General features: G+C 40.9%; 1 protein-coding gene and 1 pseudogene across 9 annotated transcripts in view; one reads left to right on the forward strand and one right to left on the reverse strand.

The window, feature by feature from the left end:
* The window catches only part of FGGY (FGGY carbohydrate kinase domain containing), a 274,220-nt gene that overhangs the window by 17,750 nt on the left and 234,414 nt on the right, over nt 1–22,056 (forward strand). For all 9 annotated transcript variants that reach the window (XM_061633210.1, XM_061633206.1, XM_061633207.1 and 6 more), the window contains 2 exons: nt 3,029–3,140; nt 3,789–3,940. In XM_061633210.1, the coding sequence (XP_061489194.1) occupies nt 3,812–3,940 (129 nt within the window). In that variant the 5' untranslated portion in view covers nt 3,029–3,140; nt 3,789–3,811. The remainder of the gene's footprint in view (nt 1–3,028; nt 3,141–3,788; nt 3,941–22,056) is intronic.
* LOC133386737 (ceramide synthase 5-like) lies at nt 16,988–17,712 on the reverse strand (annotated as a pseudogene).

The following is a 22,056-nucleotide window of genomic DNA, read 5'->3' on the forward strand; positions in this document are numbered from 1 at the left end:
ATATTCTGCAGTAAATGTCCTAAAGGAAATGGGGGAAGATGGGGGTGGGCCTAGAGCAGTTGCTGTGAGGATAATGAAACAGAATCTTCATCACATATGTTTACTCTATTTAACTTTTATTGACATTTTCCGGGATATACAAAGCAGTAGGTGTGTTAAACAAATAACCAAGTGTACCAAGAGTCCCATACCCACCAGGAGCAGTACTTGACTGAATCCCTGAATGTGCACACATGCGCAAGTGCGCGCATGCACGTGCACACACACAAGAAGTGATACAGATGTTGGACAACGGATATTGTTGGATGGGGATGTTGGACAGCCCAGATGGTTGTTGGACTAAAGTTCCCACTGTTCCTGACGGTTGGCCATGTTTCCTTGAGCTGATGGGAATTGGAATCCAACAACATCTGGAGGTACATGGGTTTCCCTTTCCTGTAGTACAACCTCCTGGTAGTATCTGCCTCCTATTACGGTGTCCTGTGTCACTGAGGAGAAAGGAGAGGAGGAACTCGAATAAAGCAAACATTGGTAAAGTAGTAGGGGAGAAGAGAAGGAGATTTTTACCATATTGCTATACAATGACCTCATAGCCTGCATCTGTCCCACATTTATACACTAAGGTAAGTTGAGTTAGCTATGCCAGTGGTTGGCAAACTCCCTCCCACATGGACCACTTGAAAATTGCTGAAGGTCTTGGTGGATCACTTAATGATTTCTCTGCCTTTTGTAGCAATTGTAATGCACTGTGCTAGATGCTGTGTGATTTTTAGTTGTATTTTAATTGCTTCTTTCATTTCTTATATATTAGATTTTATTGCATTGCAATTTGAATTCCTTACAACTCTTTTATAAGAAATAAAAGAAGCAATAAAATGCAATTAAAAAGCAATATCCACAATGGATGTGCTGTCTCCTCTCTTCAACCACAGATCCACAGACACTCCACAGGCCACCTGAATGACACTCGTAGACCACTGGTGGCCCTTGGATCACAGTTTGGGAACCCCTGAGCTATGCCTCTGTACTCATACATGCTTTATTTTTATTGATTGATTTGGTGTTGTGAACTGCTTTGAGGGTCATTGATGGAAGACTGGATTTCTTTTTAAAAATACTAAAAAAGTAGGAGCAAGAAGGGTCAGTGATCTTTGTTTGCCAAATTACTTTCATTGCCATCCTCCTAACAGAAGAAATGAGTGGCCTTACTCTTTTTTCCTTAGACCTCCCTCATGCCCTAAAATGTATCCACTAGTGCTCAGTACATCATGGAGATGTTTGATAACTGAAGGACAAATTGTTGTATGAAGATGGTACTAACCCAGTTTAGTTCCTGATTAAAAACAATAACACTTACTTCTGAGTAGTCATAGAATTTGAAGAAATTCTTGCAAATGTCCCCCATTAAATTGTAACATAATAATAATAATAGTAATAATATCAATATCCTACGCATGATTACAGAGAAATAAGTTCAGTGGGTTCTGTGGCTGGTGAGGCCTACCCCCATATAAGCACACATATGACTCAAGCCTTAGATTGACCTGCTGGCTCCCATTTTAAAAAAGTGACCCAAACCTTTCATTGTCCCAAGGTGGTGAGAAGAGATAAGGCCTAAGCTGTATGTTTGTTTCACTCTTCCCCCACACATCCTTGCTTTCTAGTGAATTGTTGCCCAATTTCCTAATTCCTGTTGGACCTGTGGGGTGTCATGTAGGCACCATCTTTTAATTTTTTTCTTTGTTCCATCTAATTACTCCACACCTGAGTGTTTAATTTACATTACCTTTCACTAGCATGGGCAATGAAAACTTCTGGTTGAGAGTCTGGAGAGCCTCTGCTATGGAGATGAGATTATACTCTGGACTGGATGAACAAATAGTTTACTGGATGAGTAGTTTTACCTAAACAGTTTTCAAAAAGATGCATTCAGCAAAATCCTGAATGTCTTACCTTTTAAAGAGTGGCACTCTTGTTCTCTCAGAAGTTCAGTTCTGCCTCAGTTCTTACTCGCTCTTGCTGAAGGCTGAAAAGGACATGTATGGCTGGAGGCTTCAGGCCTGTGAACAGGATTCATTGTAGTGGTCTGAACAAGGACTTTAAAAAACTTAATAACTGACTATGTGATCCTATGTATATCTATGTGGAAGGAAGCTCCATTAAGTTCAAGCTCTACTGAGCTTGGCTGCCAGGTAAGTGTGTATGGGATTGTAGTCTAAAATGTGTCAATTCTTATCAGATTGGGATAGAGTATACTCTTTAATGAGATCTTGAAATACCTTCTTTCATTGTAGTGCCAAGTGATTCTGATTTTCTAACAAGAAGTACTTTATGGTCACCCACATTTAAACCATTCTGTTGTGCTCTCTGTTACTGACAGACAGATGGCTCTTTTTATCAGAAAATAAAACAAGGCATCTCCCAGCAGTAGCCATAAAAGTATTGTTTTTTCAGTATTGGAGGGAGTTAAGCAATATCTCAGAATTTATTTGCTTGATAACTGACTGAAAGTGCATGGTGAAGAGGTTAAAAACTCAGCTCCAGGTTTCCCACACTGTTGCACTTGCTTTTCCTATCCAGAACCCTATTCTTGCAGTCGCTTAATAATATGCCATCTTAATTAGACACAGGTCTGAAGGGCCCAAACAGCATTCTCAGTTCAAATGATTTTTAAGACACCTTGAGCCACCCCCATTTTTTTCAGAACTACAATAACATTTCTGGTTTTGCTAGGAAAGTTATCTTCCTCAGACTTTAGAAAGCTGCTGTCAGTCAGAGCAGATAATACTGGGAAAGATAGACCAATGGTCTGAGTTGATGTAAGGCAGCTTTTTACGTTTTACACTGTTTTGAAAAGCTTTTGTGTTCACATCTACATTTCAGGTAGTTAAGGGTTAAATTAACAATATTGCTAAAAATTCTGCCATTTTATAGCTAACCCGATAGCTACTTTGTAAGCCAATATTCATGTTTTGTGGTGTTTTCCCTGTGAGCAATTCTGAGTATATATCTGACTTGTTTTTCACAGAAGGTTATCCAAGGGATAAATATTTCCCACATTCGAGGACTTGGCTTTGATGCTACCTGTTCCCTTGTTGTTTTGGACAACCATTTCCAACCCTTGGCAGTAAACTCTGAAGGTAAGACCTTCTAATAGGACCCCAAGATTTCCAGCGTTAAAATGAAATATGAGTTAAAAATATATATTTAACAATTCATCAGGCAGAGATGAAATTCTACAGATAGAGGTTTGTACCACAACCTTCTCCACAATATCTTCTGCATAGCTTTATTTGAAATGCTTATGACCAAGACTAGTCTTTTGATTCCTTCATTGAGCAAGAATTAAACCAGAGATACCTAAAAGAAACATCTGAGGTGAATTTGGAGGTTTCAAGTGAAATGGCTATAAGAATAGGGGGTAGGAGAGAAAATATCTATGAGGCAGGGATGGGAAACGTGTGACCCTCCAGTTGCTGGTACATCCCCCATTGACCATGCTGACCGACGCTGAAGGAAGATGGAGTCCAATAACACCAGGAGGGCCACAGGGTCCTATCCATGTTGAAGGATTAGAAGACTGTCCCAGGACTGTCTAATAGGAAAACTAAGCAGTTCTGGGTCTGGTCAGTACCTGGATGGGAGACCACTTCAGAACTCCATTTACATCTGTGTTGTGTTCCATTATGGAAGAAAGTCAGGATATAAATTCAATAAATAATTTTGGGTGGGTGGATTACACATCAACATCAACAAAAATAACTCTAAAGTTGGCCTTGTTTTATAAGGACAACACAACCGAAATATCATCATGTGGATGGACCATCGTGCAGCTGATCAAGTAGCACGCATCAATGGGACACAGCACAATGTCTTGCGCTTTGTTGGCGGTGCAATGTCTGTTGAGATGCAGCCGCCCAAGTTGCTGTGGGTGAAAGAAGTGAGTATGTCTAAAAATGCCACAGAATTTTGGCTATATGTCAAGAAGCTTTGATTTTCCTAACCTGTAATCTGTGTTCAGTGATTATGAAACATACTAAAAAGCTTTGGACTTGATAGAGACAGGATGGAGTTCTGCTGACAAAAACAACAACAAAGTTAAAATGGTGAGCCCTTTGAAAAGTTTTATGAGGTTTTCTGTTCTTACACTAGCTATTTCTGAGCAGTAAGATTCCTGACATGATCGCTTTTGTAGTCACTGGGTTTTGTGTAAACCTTTTTTCTAGGTTGGAGAGCCTGGCATCTTGTATGTTTGGCTTTAGGAAAATGAGATCAAGCCTGCATAATTTGCAAACTGAAGAAAATTTTATATCCAAACACAAATGTAGCTGTAGGGCATAGTGTAGTTAATGTTCACCAGCTTTTCTAACCTAGTATGTTTGAGAGTGATGTAACCAACTCCTCATCCAGCTCTGTGTGTATTTTTACCCACCTTGGAGGTTGCAACTAGCATTTCTAGTAATTGAGTGTACTGGTGCTGTAGTGACCTGAGAGGTGTGTAGGAAGAGAGAGATCTAGTGCTTGGTGGAAATCTGCTTCCATAACTTTTCCTCTGAGTGCTGCTGCTATCTCTTCTTTCTCATTTGCTGTGGCATCATTATTATTATTACTTCTGTCCTGCCCTTCCTCCTAGAAGGAGCCCAGCATGGCATAAATGTGTAAGGTCTCTACAGTAGATGGAAGAGGAATAAAATAGCACTCTGTTGGTTGTCACCCTGGTGTTGGATAACAAATGCAAACCAGCTGGCATGAAGTCTTCTTGCAACATATGTTCTTGAGGATACCAAAGCATTACTAGAGGTTGGCATGAACTGATAGTGCACCTTTATTTTAGGCTTCACTCCATCTCAGAAAGAGCATCTTTCAGACAAGGAAAGCATAAGAATTTAGGATTTCTTAACATAGTATTTTCAATTCTATCTGAAGACTCAAGTTGTCCAGTCAGGTTTTTATTGGTTATTGTGCCTGTGTCTGATATTGTTGTTGCTGTATCTGTGTTGGTTATTAGTTGTATGTTTTTATTTTTTCCTACATGATTCGTTTTATTAAATTGTTTTGCAAACTTATATTGTACTGCCGTGGCATTGCTTTGGCAATGAAGGGCAGGTTATTTTTTTTAAAATAAATGGGTAGTGGGGGAAGACACCATCAAAGGCACAGTAAGATCACTGGGAAGCATGGGAAGAGAGTGAATAGGGAGATTATCTTCTCTCTTGCTGTCAAAACACTAGTGACTCTGCACTATACCTTTAAAGCAATATCACCAGAGTTCCCTGGGAAGAGGGATTGACTGTTAAAAAACTCTGAGAACAGTATCTATGTGAGGAAAATATTGGTCTCCTAACAAATCTCAGCACCTGTCACAATTTACTATTCCCAGGATTCTTTAGGGCAAGCCGTGACTGTCTAAAATTGTATGATACTGCTTTAAATGTATAGTTCAGATGGGACCTAGGACTTGGAGTCATCCACTGAAATTTAATCAATAGGTTCAGGACAAATATGAGGAAATATTCATAACACTTAAATAAATTGTGATGAGCAGGTGAGATCTATCAGTGACTCCTGCTGTTATACGAATGGAATTTCCAATTTCAAAGGTGATATATATCTGATTATGAGATGCTGGGGACAACAGAGGAATGCTGCCTCTATATCATGCCCAAATTGTGATTACTGCAGGGACATCTGACTGCCCAGTGCTTGTGACACTGAGCACTGGATTTGATAGGCCTTTGGTTGACTCATAATGGCAATTCTTAGCATGCAGCAACTGTATCTGTAGGTAAGTGAGATGGTAGTTGACAGTAGTTGTTTGTTTCAGAACATGTGTTATGTTCCCAAGAGAAGAAAGGTGTTGTGAAAAACAGGTTAGATAGACATTTGGTTGGAGTTTGGATGGATTCCATCAGTCCGTGAGACAAGATTGACTGAAGAACCTCTTAAGCTACATATCCTCATCATCGGTGAAGATGAGGGTGTGTGATTGCAAATATTTGGTAGTGATGACCGTGTGTAAGTATTTTTATTATTTAGTCTAAGGCCCGGGGAGGGTGGGGGGGGGAGTGATGTGTTTTCTGTGACTATGTAAAGTACTCTAGGTTTTCACCATGCCTCCAAAATCACCACCTTAGCTGTGTCATATATATGAAGTAACCCTTGAGCAGACAAAAGAATCTCTTCATAGAGCCGCATTCTAATGCCCTCTCTTCAGTATAAATTTTATGTGGCTGAGGTTGATATATAGCTCCTTAATACCAACTGTCAGATGAAAGGGAAAAATGTGTGCCACTTGAATTTTTTATAACCTTCACCAGTCTGTCTTGTACGTTTGGTCTCAATGATGCTTTCTGTCTCTTAATGAAAGCCAAATGTAAATTACCCCCTGTCAGCATATAACAGCTGGAGTCTCTTTTCCTGACTCTCATCATAGAGTTAACAAAGTAGAGGCTAGAGAAGGTCAAGGAAGTTAACTGGCAGAAGCTGATAATGACAGATTCATGTTAATGGGGGTTAATTAGCATTGCTTGTGGACCTTGTCATGAGATATGAATATTCACTTAAACTCCTATTCCATACTTCAGTGATCTCCTAATTATTTATGTTTTAGGAAAAGGTTGGGTTTCATACTGGCTCTTTAAATGGGAGTTAGAAATATCAACAAATGGATTTTGCCAACAAAAATGTTTAGTCTAGTAGCCCCAAGCAGACAAATGTGGCCACATAAGGAAATAAGTGGGTGTGAAAATGTAAGATCTCTGTGGCTTGCCAGGATTGATGTTGTGGATGTGGAGTAGTTAATGGGAAGTTCTGTGACATTAGTCTTCCTCCCAATGCTTGGGTAATAGGATCTGTCACTTCTGCCAGTCAGTGCAAAACAACCTGTAGGTAGTAAAATGGGTGGGCTAGTGTAGCTTCTGCTCTCTGTCTAACATAGGGCTACACATTGAGAAATTTGTTTGCATGGCTGTTCTTTGATTACGATACTGCTGTATTCTATGGATTAGCTTTGGTCTAATAAGGATTTTTATTGAACACTTTTATATCTCACTTCTAGTATGTAAAGTATGTTGGATGCTTATTTCTCAGAATTGTGGGGTAGTTCGAGATCCTCCAAACTAGAGCCTTTAGGAGGTGATGGAGTTCTCCAGGGGAGAAGCAAGGAATAGTGTTCATTTTGAAGTAGACAGAAAGAGCTGAAGGCCATTGTGTTTGCAGAGTGTCTGAGCCTTTAAGGGTAGTATTTTTTTTTGTTTCATTTTTTTCCCTGGAAATGTTAGAAGTTGATTAAGTGTTGATTATTAGACTGCATATCCCAGATCAGTTAAGATGCATTAGTTATCCCTTCTGTTTTTAATGTGAAGGATTGATTCCCGCCCCCCCCCCTCCATATGACTGGAGAGATTTGTTTCTTAGGCCGGTATCCAATGCATTCTTTCCATTAGCACAAGGATTTACCCTTGCACAATATAACATCCACCCTTTTCTCCCCTGATGTGCTTCCTGTATCCTCCCCTAATCTGCTCCAGAGGGTTGAGGGAACTCCAGAACAGATTTAGGAGATGCACAGGGGAAGGAGAGAAATTCCATTGTGCAAGCATAAATCCTAACGGAACAAGTTACTTAGGGCTACATTGGATACAAGCAAATGTTTTTGTTTTTAAACATCTACATACAGATGCAAGGGATCATAGTTATTCTACAACAAAAATTCTGAAATTCAAGGATATGGTATGTTCTGAAAATCTTTAGACTACCTCCTAAAAACATTATGGAGTAGCTCTATACCTACTTCATATGATTTGATATTGTCAGTTGTAGCTGTGGATTTTTTTGAGTGTCCAGATGGGAAGTCTTGTTTTCCTTTTTGTCTTTCCAAGTATTCTGATATACCAACAGTATATTCAGTTATGCCTTGATGTCTTCCTGTGGATAAAATTATAGTGTATTCTTGTTTTACTATCATATTTCCATGGGAAGAAACTTAGTTGTAGTTTTGTTTTAAAACACCCCACCAGACTAACATCTCAGTGTAATTATTTATTACATTACACAATGTTGATTTTAAATGGTGACAGTTCTGAAGGTAAGAGGAAGCAAATGAAGTAAACACTTCAGTCTACTACAAAAAAAAAGACTTTTTGAACAAATGGGAATAAGTGAGAGAATTGTGACTTCCTTGTAATCTCATTTTGGAAATGACATACTCAGGTCACCTTTCTGAGGGCATAAAAATAAATCTTCTAAAGTACATTTCTACTACTTCATAAGAGCAGAGCATTTTTGGACAGCCCATGTATTAAAAGCAAGATGTGTTAGGCAGGAATGTGCAAAGAGGTTTACACAGTGTCTTGTCTGCATGGTGTCTGGCTGTGATTTCTGCTTTTAGCCTCCAGCTTTCATGGGGGTAAAATGTCACCCAATCCTACATTTCTTGGACGATTAGTGTGTGTGTGTCTCCCTCTTTTACCCCCTTCTCTTGTCATGTTAGCTGTTGGTCTCCAAGCTCTAATCTCCTCCTGCCCCCAAGACTCAAATTACCTTCTCAGCTGCTATTTCCTTCAGTGAGTAGGTCCTTTTTGTGTGATGGAACTACTGCTACCCTTTTTGCATTTTATGGTCCTTTGTCCCTATCATTTACAGATCCTCCCATCCCCATACCTGTGTATATGTGCAATAATATTAAACATACATCTGCCACGTGAGGCTCACACTTCATCTATCTGTTGAAGTGGAATCTAGTCCATGAAAACTTGTGCTACAATGCAATTATTACTCTTTAAGGTGAGTCTTTCTATCTAAGGAGCAACTTCTCAGCAAAGGTCTGATAGCCATCTGTATAACTTGGATATTCACAATATTTTTTTTTAGTCATTTTAGCATGTTTATTTCTTTTCAACATCCCAGCAAGTTCTTATGATTTCGGGGACATTTATATGATTGACCTTTTCTGCTATACTGTGGTTTTCTTTGCAACCATTCTGTATTAAATTAAAATTCACTTGCAGTGCTTGAGTGTCCACCTCACCTCGGCTGCCTGCTGTGGCATCACAAACACTCTGTCACGGCTAGCTCGGCATCTTATAACCCCGAGTTGCTGAGAAAAATTAGCTTACCTCATCCTATGTTACTAGAAAAGCCATATAGGGTGGTATCAGTTTTCTTGTGGTTGCTGCACAGCACTGTTGTGGAGGGAAAAGGGAGTAGTGCCTGTTGAGTCAATTCTTGGCCTAGGAGTAAGTTGGTTTTAAAAAGTTTACGTGCTCCAAAATCTATATGAAGAAACCTTCAGATAGGAGGGATTTATTTGGTTTCCATTATTGATGGTACAGTGCTAAAGTTCTCTGGCATCTGGACGATAGTTCTTGATCCTGAGTGATTACCCTCCCCCCATGCCAAATGCTATTACATGTAATCTGCTTATTTCAGCCACTTCATAGTAAACAACATAAGTGCATCCCTGTATGTTTTGAGTGCATTTTAGAGTTTGATAATTAATACTATGATGCATCCAGTCATGCAACCCAATTATAAGAATATGCTTGTTACATATGTTGGCCATATTTTATTCGGTGTACAAAGCCCCGGAATGGACCATTCTGGCTGTAGAATAAAATACCTATAGGAAACAGACTCCTCTGTATTTAAGAGCAATAGTGCAGATGGAAATAAATGAACCTCCATCTCTTAAATAACTGGATGATAACAAGCTGTATTAGAATACAGTTTAGCACATATGTCTTATGCTTTTTGGCAGTGGGGAACCAGGTTAAGGAGAAAGTGATATAATGACCTAACTGTACTTTTCCATTTCTTTGTGTATGACTCAGATATGGTGAAGATTAAGATGACTTCTTTCACTCTAGGGAATAGGATGGATGCATAGTATCATGTGTCTTGCTTTTATGATGCATTTTATCTAATAATGGATTTCCTTAGAGTTTATTATCTTGTTTTCCAAATCTAAATACATGCTTTCTAACATTCCAGAATAGATCCTTCCTCTAATATATATTTTTTATTTTAATTTTTATTTGCACCATTTTGTATAATGTAGTGTTTTTCTACATTCTTCCTGCCCTTCACATTACCTGTCTTCAAAGAAAGATGGAAATAAAACAAGAGAGAGACTCTCCTTAAATCGCCAATGTACTGTTCTTTGAAGTTTCTAAATGATTTTGCAATCAGGTTTTTGGGCAGGCCTGTTTTTTATCATCCACAGTTGAGCAATACATTTATTGGGGCCAACCAACATGTCACAAAAGTGTGGCAGCCTTTGAGTTCTCCAAAATTGTCCATCAAGCAAGGTGTTCTACAAACAGGGGAGACAAGAATTTTTTTAAAAAAAAAAGTATAAAAATTAGCTAATGTTGTAGCCATGAGGTCACCTTGTAGATTTGGTTCCAAAATAAAGGTTGCAGGCTGAATAAGTCCCTCCCAGGTGCTACAGATAACAAGTTATGCACCTAGGATTCTTGGATAAAGAAGCTGCTCTCCATTTTTGAGAAATTATGTCTGCCTTGCCACCCAGCTTTGTCCTGAACCTTAATATGAACCTACCCAGACCCCTAGTTCTTCTGAGTCCCTTCTCCAGATTCCTTATCTGAGGCAGGGTGGTGACAAGGGAAGAGGGCCCTTTTCAGTTATGGCTCCCCATCTGTGGACAGCTTTCCCAAGCGAGGTCTGGCTGGTGTCTTTCCTGACATCTTTTTGTGCCAAGTAAAAACCTTTTATCCAGGCTTTTGATAGACTGAGATGATGTTGTTTGTATCTGTGTGCTGCCCAAGGTTCCTGTCACCGTTATAGGGGATTGAGGTGTGTGTGTGTGTATTATATGCATAAATATTTTAATGAATGGAAAGTATTTTGTATGTTTTTTTTAAAAAAATGGCATAATGTATCTATGCTTATGTTTTTAAATATGTGATAAGTTGCTTGGAGATCTTTGGGTAACAAGTGACTAACTAGTCTAATAAATAATCATAATCATTATAATCTGTGTAGCCCAGTACCATCCTGTTTTGGACTCCAGGAGAAAGGGAGGCATATAAATTCAATGAATGATAATTATAAAAAATACATAATATGGACAGTACATGTCCATTTCTTTGCTGCATATGCATGTTGTGAAGCCACAGTCGGTACTCAATGTGTGTGCAATTTTGAGTTTAAATGCTTTAGCCTAGCTAGAATAGTTTGCTGTGTGAGATATTAGTCACATTTGAAACGCCCCTTTAGGATTCTTGATACAGTGCCATGTTATAGTCTGTAGTCTGGGACTGCTGCCCTTGCTTGCTTTGCTCACCTGTCTACACCCATCCTACAGCATCCCCAAGGATTCCTCCCACCCCCCCTGCCAGGCCCCCCCTAGCCATCTTTCCATCCCCTCTGCCAAACTGCCCCTACCACTCCCCCACTGTCTGCCAGGTGCCCCTAGCCATCCTCCCACCCCTCACCAGCCCCAGCTTAACCCCCCCACATTTGCGTCGCCAGAGCCCTCCCATGTGCAAACTGGTCTCCAAACCTCCCCCTCCCCCTCCAAGGGTCTCCAAACCTCCATCTCCTCCACTTCCCACATCTTATGGCCTTGCTGCTGCTCTTCTGCTCCTGCTGACTCACTTGCTCACTAGGCCCTGACTAGGCCCTACCCACTAGGGCCACCTGCTGCCCCTCTTGTCATCATTGCTGCCTCCTCCTTATCATTGCTATCGCAGCCAAGGTTTGCCTCTCTTTGCTCTCATAGCCTGTCAGCGTCATGCTGCCTATGACTGCTTACAAAAATATATAGTAAGATATGTGAAATACACTTAGATCTGGGCATATGTTCTAATTAGAATCTCTTACCTTTCATGGCTTAGAGTGCTGGACAAAAACTGGGTTCAAATCACCACTCAGCCATGATGTTCACTGTGTAACATTGGATCAGCCTAACACCTCCCACAGATTGTCACTATCTGTTACATTTATATTCTACCACTGCTCCAAAGAAGCGATGCAAGTAAAATGTCCAAAGGCCTTGACTGGTACATAGGAAGCTGCCTTATGCCACGTCAGACCATTGGGCCATCTAGCTCAGTATTATTATACAACCACGAGAGTGGCTGTATACTATAGTCAGCATGGATTTTTTGCATTCTGCAATGTTAATCGAAAATAACCCTCTATGCCATTCTGATGCCTCCCATAAGCTCATTTCCAAACCAAACCTCACAAAACATATAGTCCTGAACTCAGAAACACTTGCTTAACAACCCTCTAAATTTTCATGGTGATACACAAAACAGTCAGAGAGAATCCAGAGTTCAAAGTGTAAAAAGGGAGAGAAAAAAACCAGACCCCTTTTGGACTATTTTCTGTCAGAGTTCTCATAATCTGTTGAAATTCATTAAATGTCAGCCATGTTCACAGAGTACCTGTAATCCTATTACTGCTCTGCCCCATACTCTTACCTTCATCTTCTGCGGTTAAAAAAAATGCCTGACTGATTTTTAATTAATTTTAAGAAATTTTGCATTGAACCAAATGATAATGTTGGGCATGCTCAGTAAGAACCAACTGTCAGTGTTCTAAAAGCCAGATTCACAGCTGCTTGGCTTGCCTAGTCAGGGAGCCACACCCACACCAGACCTTTATTTCACTTTAGATAGTCACGGCTTTCCCCAAAGAATCCTGGGAAGTGTAGTTTGTGAAGGGTGCTGAGAGGAGACTCCTATTCCCCTGACAGAGCTCCAGTGGCCAGAGTGGTTTAACAGTCAGCCGCTCTCATTAAAGCTCTGTGAGGGGAACTGGGCCTCTCCTAGCAACTCTCAGCACCCTTCACTAACTACAGTTCCCAAGATTCTTTGGGAGAAGCCATGACTGTCTAAGTGAAATAAAGATCTGGTATGGATGTGGCCAGAGATAGCCTTGGTTTAAATTTGGGTGGGAGGCTACCTGTGCCTGCTGTAGAATAAAAAGGTGGGAAGACCCTGAAAAAGAATGATATTGTTCACAACGTTTTCCTTTTGGAAAGGAAAAGGGCTTCCCCTCTGCCCAGTGCGCACCTACCCATCCAATATCCTCCCGTCCCCCTTCCTGCCCTCCTCCTCCCCTCCCTGCACCTCCCCCAGGTCAGTTTCACCTATCCTAAGCATCATTGTAGATGCTGAGCATTGTACATGCTCAGAGGCACATACCAAATTCTTCCAAGCTACACAGGAAGTGGATTGGACTGTGAAAGACCAACCCAAATTGTGTTTACATTTTGACAAATTTGTAGGGCAGTCCAATATCTCAGAGAGGAGGTCAGGTCTCCTGCTGCCCTGGTGCATTCACTAGAGCTGCCCAATTTCCCTGCTTTTTAAAGTTGGATAGAAATATCTCTTGGCTATAGGTACATTCTTAAACTGCAAGGTTTTTTGCCTATTATTGAATCTATACTGACTTGCAGCAGCTCTCCAGAATTTCAGACAGGGAACATTCCCAATTCTATTTGATATGCCAGCAATTGAACCTGGGACTTTCCTGCACGCAAAGCTTATGCTCTACCACTGATCTACAGTGCTTCTCCGAGGAAAGTTGTATGGGATGAGTCTGGCAACGTTGTTCCTCTTGTGCCATTGACACTCTCTGTCTCTGTCTCTGTCTCTCTCTGTCTCTGTCTCTCTCTCTCTCTCTCTGTCTCTCTCTCTCTCTCTCTGTCTCTCTCTCTCTCTCTCTGTTCTCATCTGACCCAGAGCTTCTGATGGTTACTTTCTTCCGTCATGAATCAGCACTTCAGTGACTTCTGTGTCATGAAGGCAATGCTGGATGGTATATCCTAAGTCATGTTGTTGATACTCATTCAGTCTCCTTTCCTGTTTGCAATATCATCTATGAAGAGCTTGCTGTGTTGTTTAAAACTGATTCGCTGCTCATTACTCATTATTGTTTTATGTCCCAGCTGAAAAGCCGTATTATGCCAGAAAGTGTATGTTATTCTTTCTTTCTGCAATTATGATGATGCTCACCAGTTATCTCTAAAATGTCCTTTCTCTGTTTAGCTGTAACATGCTGGAGATGCATTGGGGGCAGGGGGCAGTCTGGGGGGAGGTGTTCTTGGGTTGTGGTGTATGTTTCAGTAATTAGATTAGATGTGTTTCTGTATTGATCTAACCTAATTCATTCACACTTCATTTGTTAGATGGGAGGACTGTGATCTTCCCTTACATATGCTTTATTTCATAGGGCAAGAGGCCAGAGCCTAATACCTTGGCAATTAATAACCAAATGGCAGCGACTTTGTAATCACCCGAGTTCTCTTTCTCTCATTTTCTTGTTTGAGGAGTCTGGCATATTTATGGTGTCCCACTTCTCCATTTACAGGCAGCTTTTTTTGTGCCTCTTTGTTCCCTCTTGTCACCTTTGACCCGCGAAACATAGATTCTATGAATTCCTTCTATCAAAAACATTCTTCAGATAGTTGAGAGAGCGAGAAGAGCTGAATGTGTGGTTCTTCCCCCCCCTCCAAAAAATCTTCTGAGGCATCAGAAGTGGACTTAACATGAAACAATTGCCAGGTATAGCAGCTCAAGCACACTTTCTTGCCTTGGAGGTTATTGGGGAGCTCTGCTGCCTGGTAGGCAGAGGCCAAAGAGAAACATCAAGGATGAGAGTAGAAAATGTAGGTTGGATAATCCTGGCATCACAGGGACATCATGTTTTTTTTGTGCCTGATGCCAGATTCGAATGCAGTATTTATTGTGATAATCTTTTGTAAGCCTTGAGAACTTTTCCGGGCTATAAACTGCAGTATAAATTTTCTAAATATATTCCCCCCAAAAATCTGAATTATTTAGCAGCCCTTGTCCCTTGCAGAAGTGATTGGTGTCAATGCCACTTTCAGTTGTTCTCCCTTCTTCCCTCCTCCACCCACAATCTCTGCCAAGACAGTTTTGGTTTGATTATATTTTGATTTTGCTTCCTTCTAGAAATTTGAATTTGATGTTCAGATCCATCCTAGGCTGAAATTTTGCATGCTGATTGGTAGAGATTAAGGGTTCCTCCATCCAGCTTTTCTGATGCTATTCCTATGCTGATCTATCCAGTGTTTTGGTTTTGTAATAGAAAAAAGATTGTTTGAACTAGACACATGCAATCCTAAATGAATTTACTTCGAAGTCCAACTGCTTTTAATGGAATGCTCTTCCAACTAAGTATATAAGAACCCAGACAACATTTCAAAGCTGGTTTTGCAAGTGTTGGGCATCCATGGGTAAGGGAACATCAAAAGGCCTAGTGTCCATGGCCAGAGTCTCCCTCTTACCATGAGAAAAAAATCACAACTCCCTGAGCAACCTTGCTGCTTATGCTTTACTGGGGACAGGCAGTTACATCACTCTCTACTTCCCCAGTGAGGGTCCTTCCCCCATCCTTGGGGGGGGCTAGGCTGAGGACTCACCCCTCATCCTGTAGCCTTCCAGCCCCTCAAGGTCTCTGGCAGACCTGCTACCTCTCAGGCTGAAGACTTCCCCCAGCTTATATAGGCTTCTGAAGGCTCCCTACCAACAGCTGAGTTTCCCCCAGCGGTTCCTCCTTTGGCTTGTCTCCCAGCCTTTTCCCTCAGCCAGTTCAGTTGACCAGGGACCTGATTCTGAATCCACATAGGGCCGAAGCCAAGGGGGCAGGGGGGCAGTCCCTGGTGGTCCTTCACACTGGGCTGGCACAGTGGCAGTAGTGAAAAATGAAGAGGAGAAAGTGAGGTCGGCTATCCTCATTGCTTGGATAAGTTCCTATGTAGGAAGCAATAGCCTGTTCTGATGGCTTGTTCTACTTTAAAGGTTGAAACAAGAGCTGAGATAGTGGCAGGACAAGAAAGGGAAACGCAATTCAATTATTCAAGCAATTTTTTAAAAATCACAGAGTAAACAATAGTATAAAATGATAATAACTCAGGGCATTTTCAAAATCCTGCTCATGACAGCATTTTGCTGTCTTCCATCTGCCCTGAAGTACCATTGGAGTAAAAGGGAGCAGGGGGAAGGGACCCAGAGTTCTTGTGTGACAACCTCTCTATCCTAGTGGTATCTCATCACAAAACTCAAAGCAGGTGCAACACTCTTGCTTCTCCTGAAAATACAACCATCCATGGAAAAGTAACAACAGAACCAGATCATCCATATCTATTGTCCTAGCACACAAATCTATCCACCTCTTTCTGTGATTTCTACGTAACTCCAAATCCACAGAATATATAGGGAAAACAGGTGATTTTAGGAAGTCACAATGAAGACTTTGGAGATGCTACTCCACTCTAAAAAGAACAAAGGCAATGAATGCCAGCCTTGTCTCCTCACCCACACACCAAATAAGCAGATGTAAAACTTTATTAGCAAATGGCATCCCAAAGGCAAATAAGCAAACCCATCAATCTACCTGTCTCTACCACTACCATCATCACCAGGTTGCTATGTCTAGCTGTGGCACAGCCCAGACTCCTCAGGACACAACTTTCGTCTTTGCTGCCAGAAGCTATCTCAACTTGGACTAGGCCAGTGTCAAAAAAAACCCTGAACTGCAGTTAAGAAGCGACAGAACATATTGGAGATCAGAACCTCCAGAGTTCCTGCCAACATACTTTTTCTCAAAGCTTGAGCTGATCTTAAAATAAAATAAAAAACAGCCCCCGTTCTCTTTTTTACACACTCACATATACACACTTCAGCCAACATGGGATGCCATTAAATGCAAAACGGCTTAATCTCTTTAAAATGTAAAACTGGAAGTAGCTTTTGCACTAGTAATCAACTCGATCCCTTCTGAGCAAAACTGTCTGCGTTGTGCCTGTCTTCAGAATTGCTGGAAGATTAAGGGGCAAAGGGGCAGCTTGATTAAAGATTTCTTGGGAATGTGGAGCTTGATATATCTAGACATTTGAAGAGAATTCTGTATTTTTTGAGGCCTCCCTGTCCGTTCTTACTCCTCTTCTGCCCACCTGCCAGTAATCCAATTGGCATCATTGTTTGAAGTATCATTGTTTATTATCTAAAAACCGTGAAAACATAAGAGACCATTAGAAGCCTAGTTCCATTATATAATAATAGCAAAGGCTGGACGTTATGGGCTGAAAAGGGTAGTTGTACCAGCATTGTCATGTATCCCAAAACCAGGGTGACAACCAAAGAAATCTGAGTCCATGTATATACTAAAATAAAATAAAAGCCTCCACGTAAGGCAAATAGCATGGGGAAGAAGTCACTCGGGAAGAGAGGCAGCAGTCACAGAAGTAGCAGGCAGGAAGGCAAAGATGCTCAGACAATGCTGTCACAGAATTTTGCAGTACTGTTTGGTTTATCTTGGTTCCTTCGATGACAAAACCAGTGCTGGATTTTTCAGACATCTCAATCTAGTTGTTTTGACAAGCCCTTTAACCTTCTTGCATCTGGATACTTAGTGATAGATATGAACACCTTTTCTAGAATTGCATTGTGTTGGGCTCTGCAAAAGACCAGTGTTTTGAATGTCAAGGTGTACAGCACATGGTTTGGCAATAAATCTCTCGAAGAGCTGCCTTAGGACAAAGATGCTGGCGGCCATAGGGAAAGTGGCTAGAACGTGGCTGGCACAGGGGTATCCGGCCTCGCCATTGGGATCCTCCCGCTCCAAATCGGCCCAGGTCACGCTAGCTGGAAACCAAAAGCACTCATTCCATAGCCCGGTCCACAGCCAGGCTGCCGTTGCTGCCACTACCTCCATCTCTTTGCCGCCACCCTACAGGGCTGCTACTATCTCTAGCTGCTGCAGCCGCTGGTGCAAGTGAAGGGGGTGGGACCTGTCAGAGTCCATGCCCATCTATTTGGAAGGTGGATGCCCATAACCCCCCCCCCTCCGCTGCTCCTCTACCTTAGCAGAAGAGACTGTTAGGAACAAGGCTGGGAAAGGCAATATTCGTTTGCTTGCTTGTGGCATTTTCATACTAGCAAGGTACCAGGAGAATGGCCAGTTCATCACTATTTTAAGCAAACTTACCAGACATCAGATCCTCTGAAATAAACAGAGGCCTACGTCCTTGAAGATTGGGATGTTAATTGGGAAAACTGAGACTCCTTTTTGGGGCTAGAAAAACATTTCAGATTCCTAGAAGAGTATCAAATGTTTGGTATCAAATGTTTAGGAGTAATAGGAATCTGGGGATTTTCTCAGTTTTTATTCTGTTTCTTGCAGGTTTATGAAATAAGAAAAGCATCTTGCAGGCATGACTTAAGTACCATAAATCTTCCCTAATTGCAGAGAACTGAATCTGGAAAGTAAGAGACATAGGAAAAAGGCAATGCCAGAAATTGAAAAAATAATAATTCAGTGCAAAAAGAACTTTAATTAATCAATTAATGTAACACAAGACTTTAAGCCAAGACAAAACCAATTTAAGAAAATGTACAGAAGACATTTTGGAACAATAGTATTTTGAGTACATAAATGCTAAAAAAACATAGCCAAACCTAAATATTTGAGAATAAACATTACATAGTATAGAACAACTGAACCATTTTCATCCACCCTTAGTGACAACCCTCAGATATGCCTAACATCTGGTAAATGGATTACTCATCTATGCCCCCATGCTGCTAGATTAAAAGTAGAAAATACTGTCAAGTCAAGGTCCAAATGAACACTGCCAATTGTGAAATAGCTACTGTATCATATTGGCTGTGAAGTTTTCTTCATGCTCACCAGGAACCAACGGGAGAAGGAGAATGCTAGGGTTTGTATCTACTTGCTGTGGTTATGGAACCTCAGGATTTCTACACATTTCCATGTGATCCCTTGAAACTTTGCTAAGGTCTCTTTTGGCTGCAGTCTCTCTGTGTGTGTTGTGTCGCATGCTTTCAATCTCATTCCCCAAAGCATGATGGTGCAAAGACCTTGACTATGGAAGCCCAGCCATAAACTGCTAAGAGTGGTCCCAAGCTGGTAGATCTGCTGTTAAGTGCTTTTCCAAGAAGAAAAGTAATTACTATTCAGATCCAGATCCAGATCCAGATAGAAAACTTACCCTAATTCCTGTGCTCTCCTGGAGAAAGAGTGAAGACTTTTCTTCTGTTCTGTCTCCACTTAGGTAGCCTCTTAGTCTTCTTTCATAACCAACTCCCATCATTCCTGACCATTGGCTGTGCTGGCTGTGCTTGTAGTTCAACAGCATCTGGAGGGCTGCAGGTTCTCCATCCCTGCTTAAGACCTTTTTACATTATGTATGACATTTAGTGGCAACCTGTGTCTTAGTCCCATCCACTGATTGTTTTTTCTAAGAGTTCTATTTGCATGTGTATATGAAAGTCTGTATGTAAGTGGCTAATGCAAATACCTATGGTTCCACCAATGGTTATACCATGGCAATATTTGAAAATATAGTAATATTTGAAACAGGTGCATGTGAAGGGTAGTGGCCACACAGAATTAAACTGATTTCAGGAATGAGTACATTTCATCACTGCCATTTATGTACATAAGAATGCTCTGAGGGCAGGCTTGTTTATGTATGGCTGTCCTTGTGATCCACAGTCCAACATTTAAATTAGTCATGTGGCCTCTAGATAGGATGGAAAGTTCTCAGTTTCTAATTTTTCCAGTCTTAAAATCAATCCTACATGTTTCTGCAGGAATTTGCAATTAAAAAAAAACTTCATGAAAATTATTCAGGATTTTTAATAAACACATTTTTGTATGCAGTTTTGACTAATGTACACTTTTTTGCAAGCAATTCCTCCTAATTTAATACATTTTTCTATGTTAGTTTCACATATATATTCATTTTATGCACACGTGCCCCCAAATATGCATTTTTATAAACATTGGTTGAAGAATTGCATTGCAAAATTCAGGTAAGTGCAGATTTCGAAGACTGGCTGTGTTTCAGTTCTCTGTTAATAGGTTCTGCTTTAAATGAGAACTAAACCAAATTTCTCTCCCATCCACACCTCCAGATCAGCAAACGTGCCTACTTCCAAGGTAGAAGCTGAAAAACTTCCTGATGGCTAGTCTTCAGAATAACACATCTATCCTAGTACCTGCTATTGGGATTTCTTGGTGCTTAGTGGGGCTTCTTGGAAAATATCAAAGATTGACTTGTAGTGCCAGCTTCTTACTTCTAAGAAGCCAGCTCAAAGTGTAGCTAACAGTTGATCAGAGACTATATTATGGTGACCTGCTGTGATAGCATTTTCAGCTGTTTAGTGACTTTGAGGTTCACCACTGCATTAGTAAGAGCAGTGAAATGTGCGGAATCTGGCGAAGCAAGGGAAGATGGGGAGAAGGAAGCCCAGAGGCCCCTGGTGGTGGTGGGGTGGAGTGGCTAAGTATTCCCCCCCCGGGGCTATGAAGGGTGAGTGGCATGATATGAATTGCTGCATACAATACTTTTTTTAGGTCCTTCCCACGGGATTTCAGTATACTTGTTAACTGTGTGGGAGTAGCACAAATGGAAGAGTGAATTATAATTAGCACTGAATACATGGAGGCTATTGTTCTAGCATGGAAGTGTATTGCAGAGCCTGATGTACTTTGTCTGCACTAGTCAGTGGTGACAAATCACTTTCATGACAACAATGAATCATTTAGATTCTCTTTAAGGGTCATATTTTTGTGGCTTGTGGAGATGTGCAGTATTGAAAATAATATCTCGTGACTTCTTATTTTTCTCTCTACTGAATAGCTGGGTTTGTTTACGGTTATATGATTAATATTCACCAATAGTCTGTTCCTTTTGACCCTAAATCATAAGAAAAACATATTGTTTTCAAGAATTGCTATTCTCTCCTGTCCTACTTGCTCTGTTAAGCACAACCACGACTGATTTGGGTGCTCTGGTCTCCTTGGCCCTGGCTTTTCATCAAAGGAAACTGGAGATAGCTGCCCAAAGGATATTCAACAACTCTTACCTAGATTTTTTTGTCTATCCCATCTCTCAGCCCAAGCTCTGTGTTCCTAAAGTTGCCCGACTTTGTTTCTTTGTATGCTCTGATTCCAAAAATCCCTTACTATCACTTCAGCTCTTGAAAGAATTATAGTTATATACGAAATATATACTATCACTGCTGTTACACACTGGGGATGCTGTGATGCTTTTACAAAATAAAGCAGAATGACTTCCGTTTTTTTTTAAAAAGTAAAAGCTTACATTACAAAGCCAAGAAAAATATATGAAGTGAAAATGTCAAATGTCCAAATTCAAAGAATAGCCAGATTCAAAGAACAATAGTTTCTCATATTGAAAATGCAGTTGCTTTTGTAAGGAATGTGGGGAATCTTCAGCCAACCTCTTTATCCAGTAGATCATGGGTGGGGAACCGTTTTCAGACTGAGGGTCTCATTTCCTTTTTGACAAACTTCTGAGGGCCAAATGACAGCAGTGAGTGAGTCCAGAGGCAAAAGGGGGCTGAGCAATGAATGTAAATGTTACCTTTGTACAGTAGGCCACTTTTGGCATACTCTCAGACACCCCTTTCTAGCATCTATCCCCAAAAGCAAGCGGTGTGGCATCGGAGTTCAAGGATGCCTTCCAAGGAAAATACTCCATGTGTGGAGCAGGGCCAGTGAGGTGTATAACTTGGGGAGAGGGAGTGTGGCCTGGGGAGAGTTCTGAGGGCCACATGGAGAAACCTTGAGGACTGCATCTGGCCCCTGAATCTGAGATTCCCCACTCCTGCAGGAGATGGTTAGGTGTCCCAAAGTTGCTTTAACTTGATAATGCAGTGGTTGGTTGTCCTCCAGGACTTTTCTTTCTGCACAACAGGTCCCAAATGACACCTTAATTATTCTCTGTATTTCCTCTTCCAGACATCACAGAAAAAAGATTGAGGGCCTCTAGACATGTATTAAGTTTATATATTTTCCTGTTTATTGTTTGGATGATTATGGCTCTTAAAAAACAAACAAACTGTCCTTCTGACCACCATTCATTTGTGGTGGCTATCACAGAGCGGATGGCAACAACACACAAGCATATACAGAGATATAATGTTTTAGGGGGGAAAAACGCAGTTAAGCCTGTATATTTTGTATTTATCCTGCAGTGGTTGCAAATACAGTTTGTGAAAACCAGTT

This window comes from Rhineura floridana, chromosome 6 (assembly GCF_030035675.1).
Source record: "Rhineura floridana isolate rRhiFlo1 chromosome 6, rRhiFlo1.hap2, whole genome shotgun sequence".
Lineage (NCBI taxonomy): Eukaryota > Metazoa > Chordata > Lepidosauria > Squamata > Rhineuridae > Rhineura > Rhineura floridana.